The sequence below is a fragment of the Erythranthe guttata genome, chromosome 14 (genome assembly GCF_056151865.1).
Source record: "Erythranthe guttata isolate IM_541 chromosome 14, IM_541, whole genome shotgun sequence".
NCBI lineage: Eukaryota > Viridiplantae > Streptophyta > Magnoliopsida > Lamiales > Phrymaceae > Erythranthe > Erythranthe guttata.
The window spans coordinates 304,986-323,980 of record NC_142546.1 but is presented as its reverse complement, the minus strand read 5'-3'; the positions used below and the strand labels follow the sequence as shown (position 1 = coordinate 323,980).

General features: G+C 36.1%; 4 protein-coding genes across 6 annotated transcripts; all 4 read left to right on the top strand.

The window, feature by feature from the left end:
* Window positions 1–1,914: 1,914 nt before the first annotated feature.
* On the top strand, window positions 1,915–11,412 carry PLDP1 (phospholipase D P1). 2 transcript variants are annotated; one of them, XM_012985158.2, is made up of 20 exons: window positions 1,915–2,460; window positions 3,216–3,317; window positions 3,434–3,549; window positions 3,653–3,794; window positions 4,446–4,616; window positions 4,712–4,885; window positions 5,314–5,556; window positions 5,651–5,767; window positions 6,390–6,529; window positions 6,634–6,783; window positions 7,041–7,197; window positions 7,282–7,809; window positions 8,522–8,632; window positions 8,920–9,066; window positions 9,149–9,346; window positions 9,581–9,682; window positions 10,314–10,445; window positions 10,576–10,641; window positions 10,711–10,772; window positions 10,860–11,412. In XM_012985158.2, exons 1-20 carry the CDS (start codon window positions 2,194–2,196, stop codon window positions 11,107–11,109), a joined length of 3,375 nt encoding a protein of 1,124 aa, XP_012840612.2. In that variant the 5' UTR covers window positions 1,915–2,193; the 3' UTR covers window positions 11,110–11,412. The 2 variants fall into 2 exon arrangements, with proteins under 2 accessions (XP_012840612.2, XP_088670786.1); XM_088814660.1 differs by having other exon boundaries at window positions 1,940–2,460; window positions 3,637–3,794.
* A 1,578-nt stretch (window positions 11,413–12,990) lies between these two features.
* Window positions 12,991–15,301, top strand: LOC105960920 (uncharacterized). Its single transcript, XM_012985135.2, has 8 exons — window positions 12,991–13,351; window positions 13,482–13,612; window positions 14,162–14,239; window positions 14,335–14,379; window positions 14,470–14,514; window positions 14,615–14,666; window positions 14,794–14,890; window positions 14,981–15,301. Exons 1-8 carry the CDS (start codon window positions 13,042–13,044, stop codon window positions 15,144–15,146), a joined length of 924 nt encoding a protein of 307 aa, XP_012840589.1. The 5' UTR covers window positions 12,991–13,041; the 3' UTR covers window positions 15,147–15,301.
* A 284-nt stretch (window positions 15,302–15,585) lies between these two features.
* LOC105960909 (F-box/kelch-repeat protein At3g06240) lies at window positions 15,586–17,970 on the top strand. Of its 2 annotated transcripts, none has more exons than XM_088814319.1 (2): window positions 15,586–16,763; window positions 17,837–17,970. In XM_088814319.1, the coding sequence occupies exon 1, from the start codon at window positions 15,672–15,674 to the stop codon at window positions 16,743–16,745; it is 1,074 nt and encodes a 357-aa protein (XP_088670445.1). In that variant the 5' UTR covers window positions 15,586–15,671; the 3' UTR covers window positions 16,746–16,763; window positions 17,837–17,970. The 2 variants fall into 2 exon arrangements, with proteins under 2 accessions (XP_088670445.1, XP_012840578.2); XM_012985124.2 differs by having other exon boundaries at window positions 17,840–17,969.
* LOC105960930 (Chaperone DnaJ-domain superfamily protein) lies at window positions 17,687–18,978 on the top strand. The gene is made up of 4 exons (XM_012985147.2): window positions 17,687–17,970; window positions 18,096–18,147; window positions 18,228–18,295; window positions 18,449–18,978. The coding sequence occupies exons 1-4, from the start codon at window positions 17,809–17,811 to the stop codon at window positions 18,941–18,943; spliced, it is 777 nt and encodes a 258-aa protein (XP_012840601.2). The 5' UTR covers window positions 17,687–17,808; the 3' UTR covers window positions 18,944–18,978.
* The last annotated feature ends 17 nt before the right edge of the window (window positions 18,979–18,995 follow it).

Genomic DNA, 18,995 nt, shown 5'->3' with positions numbered 1-18,995 from the left:
AGCCCTCTTAAGGGCCAACTTTAAGTGATGTCCCGGACGTGAGTAGTAGACTTTTGCAACCAGAGGATCTGATCTTCGCATCGAAGCCTCTTTCATTTAATTTTCAAGTGTTCATCAATTTCAAACAATGTCTCTGTGCTTAATTATTTTAACTTGAACTGATGGTAAATAATTATTTAATTATTTTCATATTACCTCATATGTATAACCGCAATAATATTTAGTTGGCTGATTATTTAATAATCATTTTCATATGTTACAACAATTTCAAACAATCCCTAATATGCTTAATTATGTTGTCTGATGCTTAATCGTTTCCTTTCTTTGTACTCAATATATGTTTTTCTTTATAGTGGTTGTGGGCCATTATATGACTATCAAATGGTTGTGGGCCATTTTATGGCTATCAAGTTCATTCATTGCATGAACCTAAATAGTTTGGGTTAAACCTTGAACTTATTTCCATATATATCAAAACCCAAAATTTGAATATGAACCAAAATTTTCGGTTCACAGAAAATTGAAAATCAAGTATGTGGTTTATGTTTTGGTTTGGTGCAATTTGGTTCGATTTTTTCGGTTTCCGGATCAGTTTCTCGATTTCTCGATTTTTTTCTCATTTCTACAACTAGTATACATTTCACTTGAGTTATGAACAATTGCAGGGATTGCTAAAATAATTGTGAGAAAAACTGCGTATTACAATAACAATCTGCACTGCACTGCAGATGCAATAAGAGAAATTACAGTCATTGTGGTCTTCTTCGATCACAATGACTGTACGAGTGTAGATTGTGTGAGCTCGAGAGGCTTTTGTGATTATTGTGGACCACCAAACTTATCTTCTGAGCCGGTTGTGGAAGGCCGCCCATTTTTACACTTGCACGGTGTTGGAGGACAACGGTAAGGGAGTTCATCAAACTGGATGAATTAGTTCGAAGGTTCAAGTCGGTAAAGGAGTTCTTCCAATTGGATCAAATAGTTGGAATGTTCAAGTCGTGAACCGGTGTTGAAGAACAACGGTAAGGAAGTTCTTCTGAATGACATGGTATGCGAGTCAAACTTTATGTTTTAGCAAACATGACTCTCTAATCTTAGTTAAAATATGATGAACGGTGGTGATGACTTTACAAAGTAACCTCTTTGGTTCATGCAAATTACATACAAAATACATTAGATTAACGGGCGGTGTTGATGCGTTTAACAAAGTTAAACCTCTTCGCTTCATGCAAATTATATTGTACAGTTAAATCTTTATAAATTAATACAATCAAGAACATTAAAATCCTATTAATTTAGCAAAATATTAATTTATTAATAAATTAATAATTATTAATTTATATACTAAATAATAACTTATTAATTTATTAAATTATTGTTATTATTATTTTCAATAAATATATTTTTATTTTATTTTTTTACGTATGTATTATACATTGTACCATTAGTTCAATGTATTATAGAACCCGTTTCTCGAACGGAAGCTCTTAAAACAACAATGATATTGAATAATTTTATGTTGAATTATGAGAAAAATCATATTAAGAAAAGTGAAGGACGAGATTGATTGTAATGTAAATTTCATCAAGAAACCGCAACAATTAAATTATATTTTATTAAGGTTTCGTAGATCTATAAAGATGTATTGTACTATATAATTTAATTTATGCATTATTAATTTATATATTAGCTGCGACTTCTTAAAATTTTCGAATGTGTATTTATAAATTTAGCGAATTATTAATTTAGCACGCTGTCACCGAATCGAGATCGAGAAAAAATATTATTTAAGCGAGATTATTAATTTATGGAATATTAATTTATCGATTCTACTGTATATGCTATCTTGGATAAAATAATTTGAAGGTAAAATAATTTTATTTACATAAATTAATCGACAAGGTACGATAATTCAACGTGACTAATTGGTTGCATACTTGCACTCACAATCAACGAACGTTAACTATAAACACTAAATACTAAACACAAGTCTTAGCTGCAAATCCCTATATTAATCCTAATTATTGTCCATAACCATAACCCCATCGAAAATCAAAATAATGTTCAAATCAAAATCAAAATCCAATTTCAAATCCGATTCTCTTCTTCTCCTTCCCTCTATCATCAGAGTTTAGATCTCATCGGAATTGTATAATTATTCATATTTTTTATTGTTTATTTTAGTGTGTATATATGGCATCGACGGAGCAATTGATGATCGGAGGAGGGCCCAAGTACGTCCAAATGCAATCGGAGGCGGAGGCGGAGGCGGCGCCGTCGGATTTTCCGTCGATGGCTTCGTCCTTCTTTTCGTTTCATCACCATAATTTTCCGGGCGGCGAGTCGCCTCGGATTTTTTACGAGTTGCCTAAAGCTACTATTGTTCAAGTTTCGCGGCCCGACGCCGGCGATATTAGTCCTATGCTACTGACTTACACGATTGAAGTGCAATACAAACATGTGAGTAATTATTCTTCCTCTGGTGTACTAGATGAGATTTTGTGCCTATCTAGGTGTGGAATTTAGGAATATTTTAGGGGTAGAGTAAGTTGTGTATTTAATTTCCTGCAAATAGTGGTGATAGATCGTGATTAATTGTACTGTGAGTTTCTTTTACATGATAACTTTGTGTTCCTTTTGATGAATTTGAACTGCTGAAAGATTTGATGGCACACTTCTAAGAGGTCGTATTTGGTATTTATGGAGTTGAAATTTGAAAAGAGGGATTTGTTTTTTTCTGGTTTCCTTTGGCTACGTGATTGAATGGACTTTGATTCGCCGAAGATGCAAAATTACGATTGTTGTTCTTGGTTTGAGTTTTGTGGAATTTCTCAACTGTTACTCATTAGAAATCCGTTTTGGTGTCATGGTTTAGTAGATGAAAGTGAAATGGTAAATTAAATTCAATGAAAACTCCACTCATTTTGATGCAGGACCAACCAAGCATCAATTTCTAGAACTTCTGGTTATAGTTGAGTAGCATCAATTTGCTAGTTACGTCGGGTTGCCAAAAGATAAGGGACCTTGCCATCAATTAGATTCTAGTATTCCTGCCATTGTTTAGTGTTAGGTATCATTCACTTTTTGCTTTGTAATCAATGACTGGAGTATACCTCACATATATTATGAATTCTGGCTTTTCGTTTCATTTTATCAACCTTATGGATCACACTTTTATTGTCTAAAGTGCTGATTATTACTCAATTTCCTCTCAGTTCAAGTGGGACTTAGTGAAGAAAGCTTCTCAAGTTTTTTATTTACACTTTGCCCTGAAGAAGCGAAAATTTATTGAGGAGATGCATGAAAAACAAGAGCAGGTATTTTCATCTACTTCTAACATACATATATGACTTCGAAGTCCTCAGATTTTATAATCTTTCTTGAACAACAATGTGTGCCAATCATTAATATATTGACTTTCACTTTTCCAAAGGTTAAAGAGTGGCTCCAAAATTTAGGAATAGGAGATCAAGCAACCGCTATGCAATATGATGAAGAGCCAGATGACGAGACTGTTCCTTTACGCGGTGATGGAAGTGCTAGAAACAGGTGCACATTAGTCAAGTCTAACTTGTTTAGATATTCAAAAAGAGTGAAATTAGTCGATTGCTTTTGTAATAGTTAAATATCTTACAGGAGATTTTTTGTTCAGAGATGTCCCATCAAGTGCCGCTCTCCCAATCATCCGGCCTGCCCTTGGGAGGCAGCATTCAATGTCGGACCGAGCAAAAGGAGCGATGCAGGGATATCTAAATCACTTTCTGAGCAATATTGATATTGTGAATTCCCAAGAGGTCAGACTTAGAGTATTCTCCTCGACCTGCTAAAACTTGTATTTGTGTTGATATCTGAACATTTCCTTTTGATGAGATTTCTGCTGTGATTGGCAGAGCTCAGTATTGGGATGGGAGCAGTAAGGACCTAGTGTGGGGACGGGGTATGGGATATTTGCAGAATTTTTGCTAACAAACACTTTTCTCAGCCAAAGCATGAAAGCCTATAACTTCATACTGTGCAAAATCTTTACTGAGGCTTTAATTGTACGGCAGTGTTTCAGGCATCATTGTGTTAATGATGTAATCGTGTCATTGGCTGTTATTTTATGTGAATAAATTCTCCCAACTAAATGTCCTGTTCTCTAGGCCTATTGCTGAGAACTTCTTCATCAGGCAGAAAGCCAGTAACCACATACTGTGTAAAACCTATACTTGGAATTTAAATATAAGGCAATGTCTCAGGCATCATGTTGTTAATCATGTGATTTGATATTATTTCCTCAATTTGCTTTTCGGAACTTCTATTTATACCTTAAACAACTAAATTCAGTGTTGCTAACAAAATATGTATGTGGATAATTTGTTGAAGTAATTTCCTGTTTTCTATCTCTATCACTGGTAACCTTTTCTTTCCTTTCCTTGCGTTGTGAAAAAATTCTCTACATGCAGGTTTGCAAGTTTTTGGAAGTTTCCAAGTTATCTTTTGCACCAGAATATGGTCCTAAACTTAAGGAAGATTACATTATGGTGAAGCATTTACCAAAAATATTGGATAATGCCGAAGATCGAAGATGTTGTTCATGCCAGTGGTTATGTTGCTGCAGGGACAATTGGCAAAAGGTTAGATCGTTTCTTGTTTACTATCTACTCCGTGATGTACTGATTCTTTAACTTGTAAGCAATATTTATCTGGTAGGGATTTGGATGATCTGCAGGTTTGGGCTGTACTGAAACCCGGATTCTTGGCTTTTCTTAAGGACCCTTTTGATCCGAAGCCTCTAGACATTGTTGTTTTTGATGTTCTACCTGCCTCGGACGGTAACGGAGAAGGTAGAGTATCCTTGGCAAAAGAAGTTCACGATCACAATCCCTTACGGCATTATTTTAGAGTAAGTATGCAGATGAATTTTGCACTGCTAGACAGAAAGAAATTGCCAATTGTGTAGCTAACAGTAGTTAGATGTTTGCTACTCCTTTATCTGATAAATTTTTGCTTCTACCATGAGTATTGGTTGCCCTGAAGCCTCAATTTGTAGTGGATTCACCTTAAGATTGTGTAATTTTACTTCTTCCACACTGTTTGTAATTTACGTGAGATAGGTGTTAGAAGTTTGAGCCTAAAGGAATGTGCTAGGCTACTTAAGTATCACATAGGTGGTCATAAGTCTTTATCTAGCGATACGAGTAATAGGCAGGATTTTGCTGTCATATGAAAATGTTTTCACCCAATTATGACTGTTTATTTTTGAAGAAACTAAAATTTTCGCTTGGTAAATTACAAAATTTTTCTTCTAGGAGTTAATGTAATCTATTTTAGGTGACTTGTGGGACTAGGAGCATAAAGCTTAGAACCAAAAGCAATGCCAAAGTAAAAGATTGGGTTGTCGCAATCAATGATGCTGGTCTTCGACCACCTGAAGGTTGGTGTCACCCCCATCGCTTTGGCTCATTTGCTCCTCCGCGGGGTCTGATTGAAGATGGAAGTCAAGCTCAGTGGTTTGTCGATGGTAGTGCTGCATTTGAAGCTATTGGTTTGGCCATTGAAGAAGCAAAGTCTGAGGTTTGGTTGTCTAACACTTTATTTTTCATGAGTACTATTACAAATTCTCGAGTATTTCATGTTCTCCCGGTAAATTACGAGATGCTTGATGCAGATATTCATATGTGGGTGGTGGTTGTGCCCAGAACTATATCTGCGGCGTCCATTTCATGCTCATGCATCCTCTCGGCTTGATTCTCTACTGGAATCTAAAGCCAAGCAAGGTGTTCAGGTAGGTCAAGTAGTGTAACAAATGTTCTCTGGAGTACATCATTTTAATTTTGAGGACGACAGTTGCCTATTTACTAATTGACCAAACAATGAAATGCATCTGAGTGTCGTAATAAGGACAGAAGTAGCATGTATGAGGTGCATCCTTATACATCTAAAGTTGCATAAAATCTGTATTTTTGGTTACGAAGGCAATATACCTTTGGTTGTAATGTTGGTTTATTTTTTGGCCTCAAAACAATCAAGTACAGAAGCAATATTTCCTTACTCAAGGGATGTACTTAATTATGTATAGATTTTTATTCTCGAATATTTTAAATGTTCAGTTGAAAGATAATATGTTACAATATTTAAGAATGTAGATGAATGTGATTGCACAAAAAGTTGGAAAGGGTGTTTGTAAGAAAGAGAAAGAGATTGAGTGGTTGCCCACTGTAACACATCATCTTTACAGTTCCAAACCTGTGTCATTCTCTCTTCATTTCTCCAGTTATTCGTGCTGTCTGTCATTCGTCATCTATTTTCTGAAATCATTTTTACCAATTTGTTGTGGTGTTCTCTTATTCTTTCTGTGAGTTTTCTTTATGATTCACTTGGATGTGTGGTGGTTTGGATTTATCCAGGTATACATTCTTCTATACAAAGAGGTTGCCCTAGCTCTCAAAATTAATAGTGTCTACAGCAAGAGAAAGCTTCTAGGCATTCATGAGAATATCAGAGTACTTCGATATCCGGACCATTTTTCTTCTGGTGTTTATCTATGGTATGCTTCCACCATAAATGAGAAACTTCTTCGTATCTCGATTGTTACCCCTTTCTATTAAACTGAGCTTCATAGATGCTTATATTGCCTATTCTCTTCCATAGGTCCCACCATGAGAAAATTGTTATTGTGGACCACCAGATATGTTTTTTGGGAGGGCTTGATTTGTGCTTTGGTCGTTATGACTCTGGTGAACACAAAGTGGGAGATCATCCATCTCAAATATGGCCTGGCAAGGATTATTACAATCCAAGGTATGATCTAACTTTGATTCGGTTGAATGGATTTCTACTGTTGCAAATTAGAGGACCATGCGTCTCTGTACAATGGTTGTTAACATGTTTGGAAAACGTGCCACTTGTTTTATCTTCTAAAATAACAATCTTTTGACTTTCCTATTGAAAAGCAACTAGGACTTTGCTTCTTTGTCATTCTCATTGTCTTATATTTGGAATTGAATTTCTTCATTTTAAACAAATGTAAAATGTTTATCATAATAAAAAAATCTCAGGGAATCGGAACCAAATTCCTGGGAGGATACAATGAAGGATGAATTAGATCGACTGAAATATCCACGCATGCCTTGGCATGATGTCCACTGTGCCCTTTGGGGGCCACCTTGCCGTGACGTAGCCAGACATTTTGTACAGCGGTGGAACTATGCAAAGGTTGGATCTTTTTCTTGTTGAAATATATAAACTATTTGTCTGTAGAATTTATTGTGATTTCCTTTTGTTTTTATCATCTGGCAGAGAAATAAAGCTCCAAATGAACAAGCAATTCCACTGCTCTTGCCTCAGCACCACATGGTTATTCCTCATTACATGGGAAAAAACAAAGAGATAGAGTCTGGTGAAAACAGTGACTATGGAAATCATAAAGACGTCAGAAGAAATGACTCCTTTTCCTCTCTATCATCATTTCAAGATGTCCCATTGCTTATCCCTCAAGAGGCTGATGGGCCAGATGCTGTAAAGATAGAACCAAAATTAAATGGGTTTAACCCACTGCACGACCTTCATGGTCAGACAAGCAGGCTTAGCAGGAATCCGTTCTTTTTCGGAAAAGGCAAGATTGAACCATTAATCCCGGATATGCCTATGAGGGGTTTTGTGGATGATCACGACACATTGGATCTCCAGAGCGAGATGTCCCACATGAAGCAGACTGGGTTAGAAGTTTCAGAGAAGGAATGGTGGGAAATACAGGAAAGAGGTGATCAAGTTGCTTCCGCCGATGAAATGGGGCAGGTCGGTCCTCGTGTTTCGTGTTGCTGTCAGGTGAGTTTCTTCTTGCATAGCATAAGATCTTTGTCGTGGCACTCTGCCATCCTTTTCAAGTGTCTGATATGTAGCCACCCTTTGTATCTAGTTGTGTGCTACCGATTTAATCTAAAGCTTTAGTTATGCCACTTATACATAAAGAACATGCTCTCTGCTGCTAATATCCAAAGAAGTCCATTTAACAATGAAAGAATATGGAGATTTGCATCCCTAGTAAAGCTACTGTATTGTTTTATTTCTTGAACGAAACTTTGGCATGTACATTTCATATAGAAACTATATATTTAGTTCCATGCGCATTATTTATACATGGCTAATGATGTTCGAGAATGTCTCCACAATTTTGTGCTCACTGTGAGAATGTTCTTTCAGTTCCTGATCATTAGGCATATAGTTGCTCAATCATTCTCTCCCACTTATTAGTAAATAAGAGGAAAGTTTCAAGTGATTTAATGAGTGGCCAATGGTCCATCAATAAATGGCGTGGTCGTGTTGGAACGCCTGTTGCTCAATAAACTCTCTTCTTTCCTACTAAATCACGCAAAATATCACTATCAACTTGTAGGTTATTTACTTGTAGTGAGATTCAAACGTGTTCTTGATTTTTGTCATGTGCTTACTATGTAGTTGTTTCATTAAGGATGCTCTGATAATTGATGTGTTCTATTTGCAATATTTGTTTCTATCTGATTATACCTGTGGTTCACAGATTATAAGAAGTGTCAGCCAGTGGTCAGCAGGTACTAGCCAGAATGAAGAAAGTATTCACAGTGCTTACTGTTCACTTATTGACAGAGCAGAGCATTATGTCTATATTGAGGTCTGTAATTTTTTTTAACCTCATACTTTCTAATTTCAGTTATTCATATTATTGACAATTTCACCGAAATATAGTCTTTAGTACCTTTAAGATAGTCTCTATTTGGATATCTTCCCTTATTTTATAGAAAAAATAATCGCACAGAAAACAAATATGTGATTCTAGGCGTTTGTATGGGTTATTCATGAACTATGTATTGGTATCTTTATCCTCACTGTTGCTTTTGCATTTGAAGTTCTCGGCATAGAAAACTACTATCTGACATTTCTTTTTAAATTTGTTTCCAGAATCAATTCTTCATCTCTGGTCTATCAGGAGATGAAATTATTCAAAATCGTGTTTTAGAAGCAATTTATAGGCGTATTATGCGAGCTCACAATGAAAAGAAGTGTTTCAGAGTTATTATTGTCATACCTCTTCTACCGGGCTTCCAGGTATCAAAATTTCCTTCTAGGCCGTATCTGTGTTCTGTCGAAGATAATTATTTATGTTTATCACTCTGTTGAATGTTGATAGGGTGGTGTGGATGACTCTGGTGCTGCATCTGTGAGAGCCATTATGCATTGGCAATATCGGACAATATGCAGAGGACATAACTCAATTCTGCATAATCTCTATAACCTCATTGGCCCTAAAATGCATGATTATATATCTTTTTATGGACTGAGAACTTACGGCAGACTTTATGATGGGGGTCCTGTTGCTTCTAGTCAGGTACACCTGCTCTTCCTTGATCATGGATATCCAGTTCTTGAGTCATAGCCTTCCTTCGGTCCACTCCGTTTTCAGTTTATAAGACTTCTTAATTCTGCTTTAGTGAACTAATCTGCCAGAACTGTGAAGTATGTTCTATGAGAAAGCAATCATTCATCTCTTCTGATATCTGCTACAATAATAACTGACTTTTTGTTGGATGTGTTGTGAGCTTATGTTAGTATATTTCCACAGGTATACGTTCATAGCAAGATCATGATTATTGATGACCGCACTACATTGATTGGCTCTGCTAATATTAACGACAGAAGTCTACTGGGGTCGAGAGATTCTGAGGTATGATTTAATTTCTAAATGGTACTTCTTTAAATTCTTTTAACAAAAGAATGTCATATCTGTTATTTGAGAATGGGTAGCGACGCATTCGTATTTTGATCTCTCTAATTAAGGTAAAGGTTGGTTGCCCCTGTCGTTTCAAGCCGGGAACTGGAATTACTATTTCTAGTATTGAAGGATTATGTTTTCTTGTTTATACCTTTTTCTTTTAGGCCTCGTTTGGTTGCCAAGATAAGATTAGCCAAGATAAAATTAAATAATGTAATGAAACCCAATTATATTATTGAATCTTGGAAGATAAAAAAAAAACATGCCTAAAAAGCAAGATAAGGCATGATAACATAATATTTGCGGGTCGATCCGGCAAGTTATTGGGGATACCAAACATCAAACAAAGTCCCATTATTTAGTTAATCATGGCTAATCTCCCCAACCAAACGAGGCCTTAGTATGATAACTAGGAAGTGACACATCCATTAATTCTGACCCTAAGTTTGGAGTAGGCTTCTATCCATTTGGTCGTAAGGCTTGTGTTTATCTTTATTTCCCTAACGATTTTCTCCAATACTTATCAGCATATCCCACCCTTAGTACTGTTTTCGCTGGTTGTAACTAGATATTAAATTTTCAGATTGGAGTACTTATCGAAGACAGAGAATTTGTTCATTCATCGATAGGGGGCAAATCTTGGAAAGCTGGAAAATTTGCAATGAGTCTTCGCCTTTCCCTTTGGTCTGAACACATTGGTCTTCATGCCGGAGAGGTTAAATTTAATCGTTTCACAAAGTTATATAGCGGTGTATGTATTAAAAAAGATGTTGCTAATCCGCGAGACAAAATACACTGAAAATGGATTCTTTTCATTCTTTGACACATTTTTTTTTCTATGTTAGGTTAATCAAATAAGAGACCCAGTGATTGATTCAACCTATAAGGATATATGGATGGCAACCGCAAAGGTAAGTATTAGCGTACAGCTATTCATAATCGAATTTAACTATTCCTGGATCTAATTTGTAAATTTACAGACAAATACTACGATCTACCAAGACGTGTTTTCTTGTATACCGAACGATCTGATTCATACGAGGTATGCCTGCCTAAGCCACTATATCTTCACTTGTTCTTACATTCATGCCTCTGTTATTTAATCCATTTAATTGCATTTTCATATCAGGGTTTCACTCCGACAATGCATGAGCTTCTGGAGAGAGAAAACGGGCCATACCACTACAGATTTAGGAATTGCCCCAAACAAATTAGAGAGTTACAAAGATGGAGATATTACAGGCACAGACCCAATGGAAAGATTAAAATCTGTCAAGGGGCATCTTGTTTCATTTCCTTTGGATTTTATGTGCAAAGAAGATTTAAGACCCGTGTTTAACGAAAGCGAATACTATGCATCACCTCAAGTTTTCCATTAAAGCTCGTTGGCCAATATACTCTCGTAAATTGGCGGTTTTTCTATTCAAAACAAGATTAAATTGTTGTATAGTATTATTATTATTATTAACTCATATAGGAGACGAAGTACCACATCAAGACGAAGAAAGCTACGGTGATGAATAAAGGCCCTATCGATTTATTGGGAAGGTATAGTAACGATATACAGTTCTTGTTTATATTTCTGCAAGGGGAGATTATTCTTTGTGGACATTGATTAATGACCTCAGTTTATCGAACATATGAAAATAAATATATATCATATTTCGTATTTCGTATTTGAATATTTGCCCCTTGTTTAATTCGTGGAAAAGGGTCTCGATTTGGAAATTGGTGCATGCATGAATTATAGTAGGAGAAGCTATATTTAGATTTGATGCATGTTTTATTTCTTTTTGTGGTAATGATAGATTGATTCTGGTGTGTGAAGTTAAGTCTCGTTTGGCTTTCTTGATGTGTACAAGAAAATGACTTTAGGGTCCATTTAGATGTACTCTAAAGTCTCGTTTCGATTCTTCGACGCAATTTTATTCCAATGTGGTGGATTTCGTAATTTTTGTATTTTGATTTTTAAAAAATTGGGTAAATTACAACCCCCTCCTTGATGTAAAGTCAATTTATGAAAAAACTCACTTTTTTTTTGAAATTACATCCAGATCCCTGTAGTTTGTAACTTTCTTATATCCACCTCCCTACAAAAGGGTGTTAATGTAAGAAATATACAAATTTCAAGGGATGGATGTAATTATGGAAAAATGAGGGGTAAATTACAACTACCTCCCTGAGGTAAAGCCAAGTTACGAAAAAACTCTTATTTTTTAGAAATTACATTCAGACCCCTACAGTTTGTCAATTCCTTAGATCCATCTCCTACAAAACAAAAGGGTGTTATGTAAGAAGTATACAAATTTCAAGGGGATGAATGTAATTATGAAAAAATGAGGGTTTTTTTGTAATTAGACCATACCTCAAGGGGGCGGTTGTAATTTACCTAAATCAAAAATTGTTTCATGAATGAATTGAACAATGAGATCAAACAATTTTTCATGCATAATTAAATTGAATGTGTGAGACATAGAAATGGAAATTGAACTTGAATTTTCGAATTAGGTGATTTCGATAAATTTTGTTTTTTTCTGTTTTTTCTTTGAAATTTTCAAAATATAATAGGTCCATAGGAATTAGTTTTGAACCTTAAAAAAAATCATAAAGTGTTCGTTTCGATTTGATTTGATTTGATTCGTCTAATTTTCAGTCTAGTCAAGTACAATAATAAGATTCAAAATTTGACAGTCACCAAATTAAAAATGCAATTAATTATGATTTGATTATTAGAAAAGTTAGAATTTATAAAACCAACACCTGAGGCTGATTGGTCGTAGACTCGTAGTGGGATCAACTTATAATTAAATTAAGGGTAAATAATTTTAAGGTCCCTATGGTATCCATAATTACACTCACCCCCTGAAACGTAGTTAGAAACTCTAACGGGATAATGCATTGGATACATTATTCCGATAGAGTTCTAATGGACTATTACTTTTAGCTAGTGGTGGAGATAATATAGAGTTATGGGGTGACATGGCTCCCCCAATATTTTTTAAATCACCCATAACTCTTTGTTGTCCCCACCACTTCCTGAAACCAATAGTCCGTTAGAACTCTATCGTAATAACTTATCCAATGCATTATCCCATTAGAGTTTATAACTACGTTTTGAAGAGGGCGAGTGTAATTATCGATACCACAGGGACCTTAAAGTTATTTAAGCATACCTTAGGGGCGTGGGTGTAATTGACCCTTAAATTAAATTGAAAACACGACTCATAAATAACCGGATAAACACGTTTCTTAACTGTTCATACAAGGCTGCGTCTCATCAAAATCAATCAGCTGTTCTGCTACATTTGAGTATGATTCCAATGAGCTTTACAAAAGCTCCTCATTTTGCACATCTTCCACGTGCTTCTCACTGTTCTTCTTACCACGTGCCCTCCACGTGCCTCCCCCCTTTAAAACCCTCTCCTCTCTCCTCGCCCTCTCCGCCACACCTCCACCGCCGACGGCGTCGCTCAGCAATGGCCATCGGAGACTCTCCTTGGCGGCCGACGCCTCTCCCGCAGGATACATTACCTTTCGAGCTCAAAATCGAGTCCGATTTTGATCGAATCGTCTCCCCCGATGGACTGGTTTCCGTCTGCGGCTTCGGTTCTCTTCTCTCCGGTTCGTACGATCACCCAATTCTATTCATTAATTGATGCGAAATAAATAATGCCAGTAAATTTTGCTGCGTTTCTTAATTTTGATCGTTCATTTTTTTTTTCAATTAAATGGTTTTGAGATGGTTTTGCAGAGACGAGTGCTCGGAGTACGTTTCCAGATTTGATAAACTTTAGAGTAGCAAAATTGAATGGATTTCGAAGAGTGTTTGCTCATGTTGCTCCTATTTTCTTCGAGCGTGGTATAGCTAACCCTGAAACCAAGGTATTTTTCTTTTTTTTTTTCTTTTTTTCTGCTAATACCTTCATATTATGTTATGAAGAAACTTGTTCAAGGCTAAGATTTGAAGCTAAGCATGCATAGTATATTAAGCCAATCGATCATATTTAAGGGTCACGTTGGCCGAATTATGCGTCTTTACTCGATCTCATCGACTGTGTTCTATTTCAATTTTGGCGGAATTGTCATTGAAACTTGTACGAACGTGACCGTTATCTATCGTATATAGTTGCGGAATGCCACGTGTTGATTGATAACCGGCGAAAGATTGGAGAAAAGAAATTAATTTATGGCTTTGAAAATATTGATCAACCGTTTTACGCCTATAACTTGGAATGTTCAGAAATAGAATTAGGAAAAGACAACCGAATTAAATTCGACTTCTGAAATTTTGTCGGTATCTAATTTAGTTGTATTTAGCAGACTTCTTCCTTTTTTGCTTTTCTTTAATCAAATCTCGAGTTCGACAACATAAATATGTGACAAAATTAACTATTTTAGTTTTAGTTACTGATGCCATAAATTACCGAGCAGGAGATATCAAGTTTGAGCGTCGAACCATGTGAAAGTGAAACCCTTGTAGTTACCACTTTCGAGATACAGAGATCAGAGGTATATAGAATCATTTTTCTTTGCTCTTAATATTTTTGTTTCACAAGCTCGATAATCTAATCTTCTTAACGGGGTTTTTTGCCTTTTAATTTTAGATACCATCTTTTATTGAACGTGAGCACGAATTCCGGTTTTTAGCAGTGAGTTGTTCTTCATATTAATCATTACTATTAGATATTGCTTGTAGTGTTCTTAATGTCAAATTTTATTTTATTTTTTATTTTTTTTAGGTGACACTGGAAACATTTAATGGGCTGCTTTACACCACTCCATCTGTGAGCAAAACGATACCCATTTTTCCGTTTTTGTCAATGAAATTAAATATCCCATAAATGGTTTCATGAGAAAACTTTGGATCTTGACCGTTGAATGCAGGTACTATGTGCCCGTTATACAGACGAAGAGTACTTTCTGAACAGATGTAAAGGTGATTTCTTCACAAGCATAGAAAAATTTGTTGACTCTCCTTTTTTTTTTTAATTTTCATTCCCATTATCATAAATCAATAAACGAGAACTTCATTCATTGCCTAATTTCTGGATATATATTTACAGGAAACGAAGAAACCCTCTTCCAACGATATGGAAGATACGGCATTCATAAGATTTGGTTGGATGATATATTACCATGTCGCGTTTATTTGCGTCACTGGTTAGTACTGTTTATAAGTATGTTTAAATGAAATTTTCAGCGGACAAATCTCTTTAGCTGACAAATCGGAAAAAAAAATGTTTTGTTCAGTGTATTGGCAGCAAAGAATCTTAGCGAAGCAGCTTATGAGAACTTTCTCGATCATACGTTTCTCGGTGACCGTAAAACAACAATCCGTGAGTACTTAGTGAATAAAGGTGCAGGCATAATGGAAGAGGAGCCTCCACTGCAGCTAAAACATCGTTATGGTGGTTAAATGTGAAACTACTCTTGATTTTTTTCTTGCTGTAAAATGTATGAAATTTGTTAATTTTATTATTGATTTTAGATTAAAGATCAAGTACAATGGAATTTTTGTAACTATGTTAACTGCTAAGTATGTCCCAAATCAATTTATCTGCATCCGGAAAATATCGTAGTAGCTTGGAATCCATCGAGCTTGAATTTGACGAGCTCAAACTCGAGCTCAGCTCATTTATATTTTTTTTTTCTAATTCTACGTAATATTAATTTTTATTTTTATTATAAAGCTTGAGCTCGAGTTTTTTTGAAGCCAGCTCGGCTCATTTACACCACAAATTTTGGTTGAATTTGTATCAATTTCTATTTCGTAAAATGCAAATAATGAATCTGCAAAGGCCCATCACAGAGTTTAGCCCATAGAGATTAAGCTGCGCCAGCACACAGGGGATACTTTGCACATCATATAAAAAGGTCCTGCCTTCAATTTTCAAAAACCCCTGTGAATTTTCAGAAAAACCCTAGGGAAATCTGAGCGGCAATGGCGATTCCCGAAGAACTCATGATCGACATTTTCTCACGTCTCCCTGCAAAATCCGTCGGCAGGTTCAGGTGCTTATCGAAGCTATGGCGCGAGATACTCTCCACCCCTGAATTCATCAAATCCCACCTCAATCTCCAAACCAACCCCCAACAAAACCTCCTCCTCGTCGCCGCACTGAACACGATCCACACAATCTCCGACGTTAAAAACGGCACCGTTTCGAGAAAGATCCAGCTGATTGATGAATGGGAAGAGGCTATAGGCTCGTGCGACGGTCTCGTTTTGCTACTAAACGAGAAAAGTGAGAAGATTTTGGTGAATCCGATTACTCTGCAGAAGGAAAAAATACCCGATCCGCCTCTAGCTTTGAACAAGACCGAAAGCCATAGCATGCACGGATTCGGCTATGATGGTTCGATCGATGATTACAAGATTGTCGTCGTTTCTTACTATGATACCGACGAGTACTACCCGGATAATTTCGATACGTTTGTGGATGTCTATTGCGTGAAGAAGGGTGTTTGGAAGAGGGTTGATAATTCTCCGTACGATCTTTCTTCTGCTAGACGGTGCACCGGTGCTTGTGTGAGTGGAGCTGTGCATTGGTTGGCTCCTAGTAAAAAACAGGGGGATTATCGGTCTGTGATCGCTGCATTCGATTTGGCACGTGAGGTGTTCGATGAAATTCCTGTTCCAAATGATGTGTCGATGGATTCCGGGTGCTATCAGCTTGTGGTGCTTGGGGGATGTCTTTGTATAACGGATGCTGGAAGAAGCCTTCACCAGGATAATAACAAGACGGATATTTGGATTATGCAGGAGTACGGTTTGGCAGAATCTTGGACGAAGTTCACTATAGATTGCGGTTACGAATGGTCTATGTTTAAGCCTTTGTGCTACATTGGAGATGAGGAAATTGTGCTGATTTGTGAAGGTGGGGAAATATTGCTCGTTTACAATCTGAATGAGAAGACGTTGAAGAACATGGTTGTCGATGGAGCTTCGGCTTATGTTCTCGATGGATGCGTCTTTGTTGAGAGCCTTCTCTCTCCTTGTTTTGGTGCGTCTTAAAAAATCTTGGTGCTCGAAGTAAGTTCGAAAGACCTTTTCCTCGGAGCAGAACATTTATATACATATATATAGGTAGTGTTTGGTATTTTATGATTAGAAGGTTGTTTTAGACTGTCGAAATTACTACGTTATCTCTGGTTTCATCTTCGTATTTCGTGCTTAATAATCCTGACATGCTTTGGTTTCGACGGATATTGGCTTGTCAAATTTGAACACATTGGGTTTTTTTTTCCCGCAACTCGTAGCTTTTGGTGTTAAGATTGGAAGGTTGTTTTAGAGTGTCGAAAGCGTCCGATTATTGGCTCGACCGAACATTGGAAAATTTTGATATTGACTATGATGAGGTTGATTGATCAACAAGACCAGTTGACCAATCAAGATTCAAGAAGACCATCTTAGTATGAAGTTGCTAATTAAAATTTAGAAAATGTGTGTTGCCATGCAATAACTGCTTGAATGAAACCCTCCAACTAAAACATTTGAAGCTTTCACATGCAACATCATACTGCTTTAAATAGTGTTAAAGTGTATCTATTATTGTTTGAATGAAATACAAAATTTCATCTTTATTCGGCATACTTTTTATTCGATTTTCGATCGAACATGAAATATTTTATTTCTAAATTTTTCGACAACTAAAAAGTATATTTGTGTCGCGTGCTGACCATAAATTGTATTATTCTGAAATTCGACTCGAACATTATACATATTATAATATTATAATATATTTATTTTAATCAGAATAATACTACACAATTGCTCCTAATTTTGCTGGATCAAACAAATATTTACTGTTCATATGAATGTCACGTGCCAACTCTTTTACCTCATCCCAACTGATCCATTTTCAAAATAACACACACTTGGAATTTCAATTTAGATCCCCTAAAATCCAGCTATTTTTGCTTAACCGCTCCACTTTGACTACTTAAATGCAAATAAATATTTATTCAAATCTGAAGAGTTTTATTTACATTTATAACATTTAATTATCAATTTATATGCTTTACACCCTTCAGATCACATTTTTTTTATTTTCTATTTTTCTCTCATATCTCTATGAATGGGAATGATGATGATGATGACGACAGCAGGAAAAGAACAAGAGAAATCCCAATTAGCAACAGAGATTTGTGAGTTATTGTCACGCGCCACCACTTGTGCAAATCTTCACCACCCTTTTGCCATGAAATCGCCCTTTATCAACTGGTACCTTGTGCTTAGTGTATGTTTTTCTTCTTCTCTCCCAGTTCTTGATTTCATTTTTTTTTCTCGTTTTCTGTAATGCGCCAGATTTTCTCGTATTGTTCGTTTCGTTCATTTTTCGTGCTGCATTTGCTTTTTTCACAGGTTGACGAAAATACGGATGCGTGTGTAATAAAGAAGCAGTACCATAAACTAGGTATTTGATTATATGCATGACGCGAGTTTTTCTCCGTTTTTTTGTTGTTAATACGTAGTATTGTGTTTGTTTTGATGCAGCTTTAAAACTGCATCCTGATAAAAATAAGCATTCCAATGCTGAAACTGCATTCAAACTTGTTTCCGAGGTGGGTATCTTATGATTACTATGTTCGTTCTGAATTCGATTTTTACGTATAAAGCCCGTACACTCACACACACACAATGTGTGAATAAAGATCAAGATTTGAGACACGAGTATTATGTGAATTCTGACAGTTTTTTTCTGGGCAACGAGACAGGCGTATCTCTGTTTATCCGACACTAAAAGAAGAGCAGCATTCGATTCACAGTTGAACAGCTTTTCCTGCATCAAATGCAACACAATCCCTTCTACAAACTACCACACAAATGTAAAGATTCAAGTACCAAATCAAGAAACATCTCAAAGATCGAATCGGATCCAAAGGCGAATGAAGGATCTCCGAAACAAGCTCAAGGAGGAAGCAACCATCATTGAAAAATGTCTGACAGCCAACGCAAACGCATCAACACGAGAATTTGGAATCCGATCAGAAATCCCGATTTTCAATCCATCAGATTATCAGTACAAGGGATATGGATATCCACAACACAGATCAACCAATCACAAGAATCTTGAAGATTTAAGATCTGCCTTTAAAACAGGAAACATATTCATGCAGAACAAGGCCACAACTGGTTCCCCTGTTTTTCAATATCGATCGCAAATAGCATCTTCTATGTCGAAATTTGCTAATTTAACAAGAGATCGTTGATTAATAATACATGCAATAAAGATTCTTTTTTTTTTCTCTCTTCTTTTTTCTG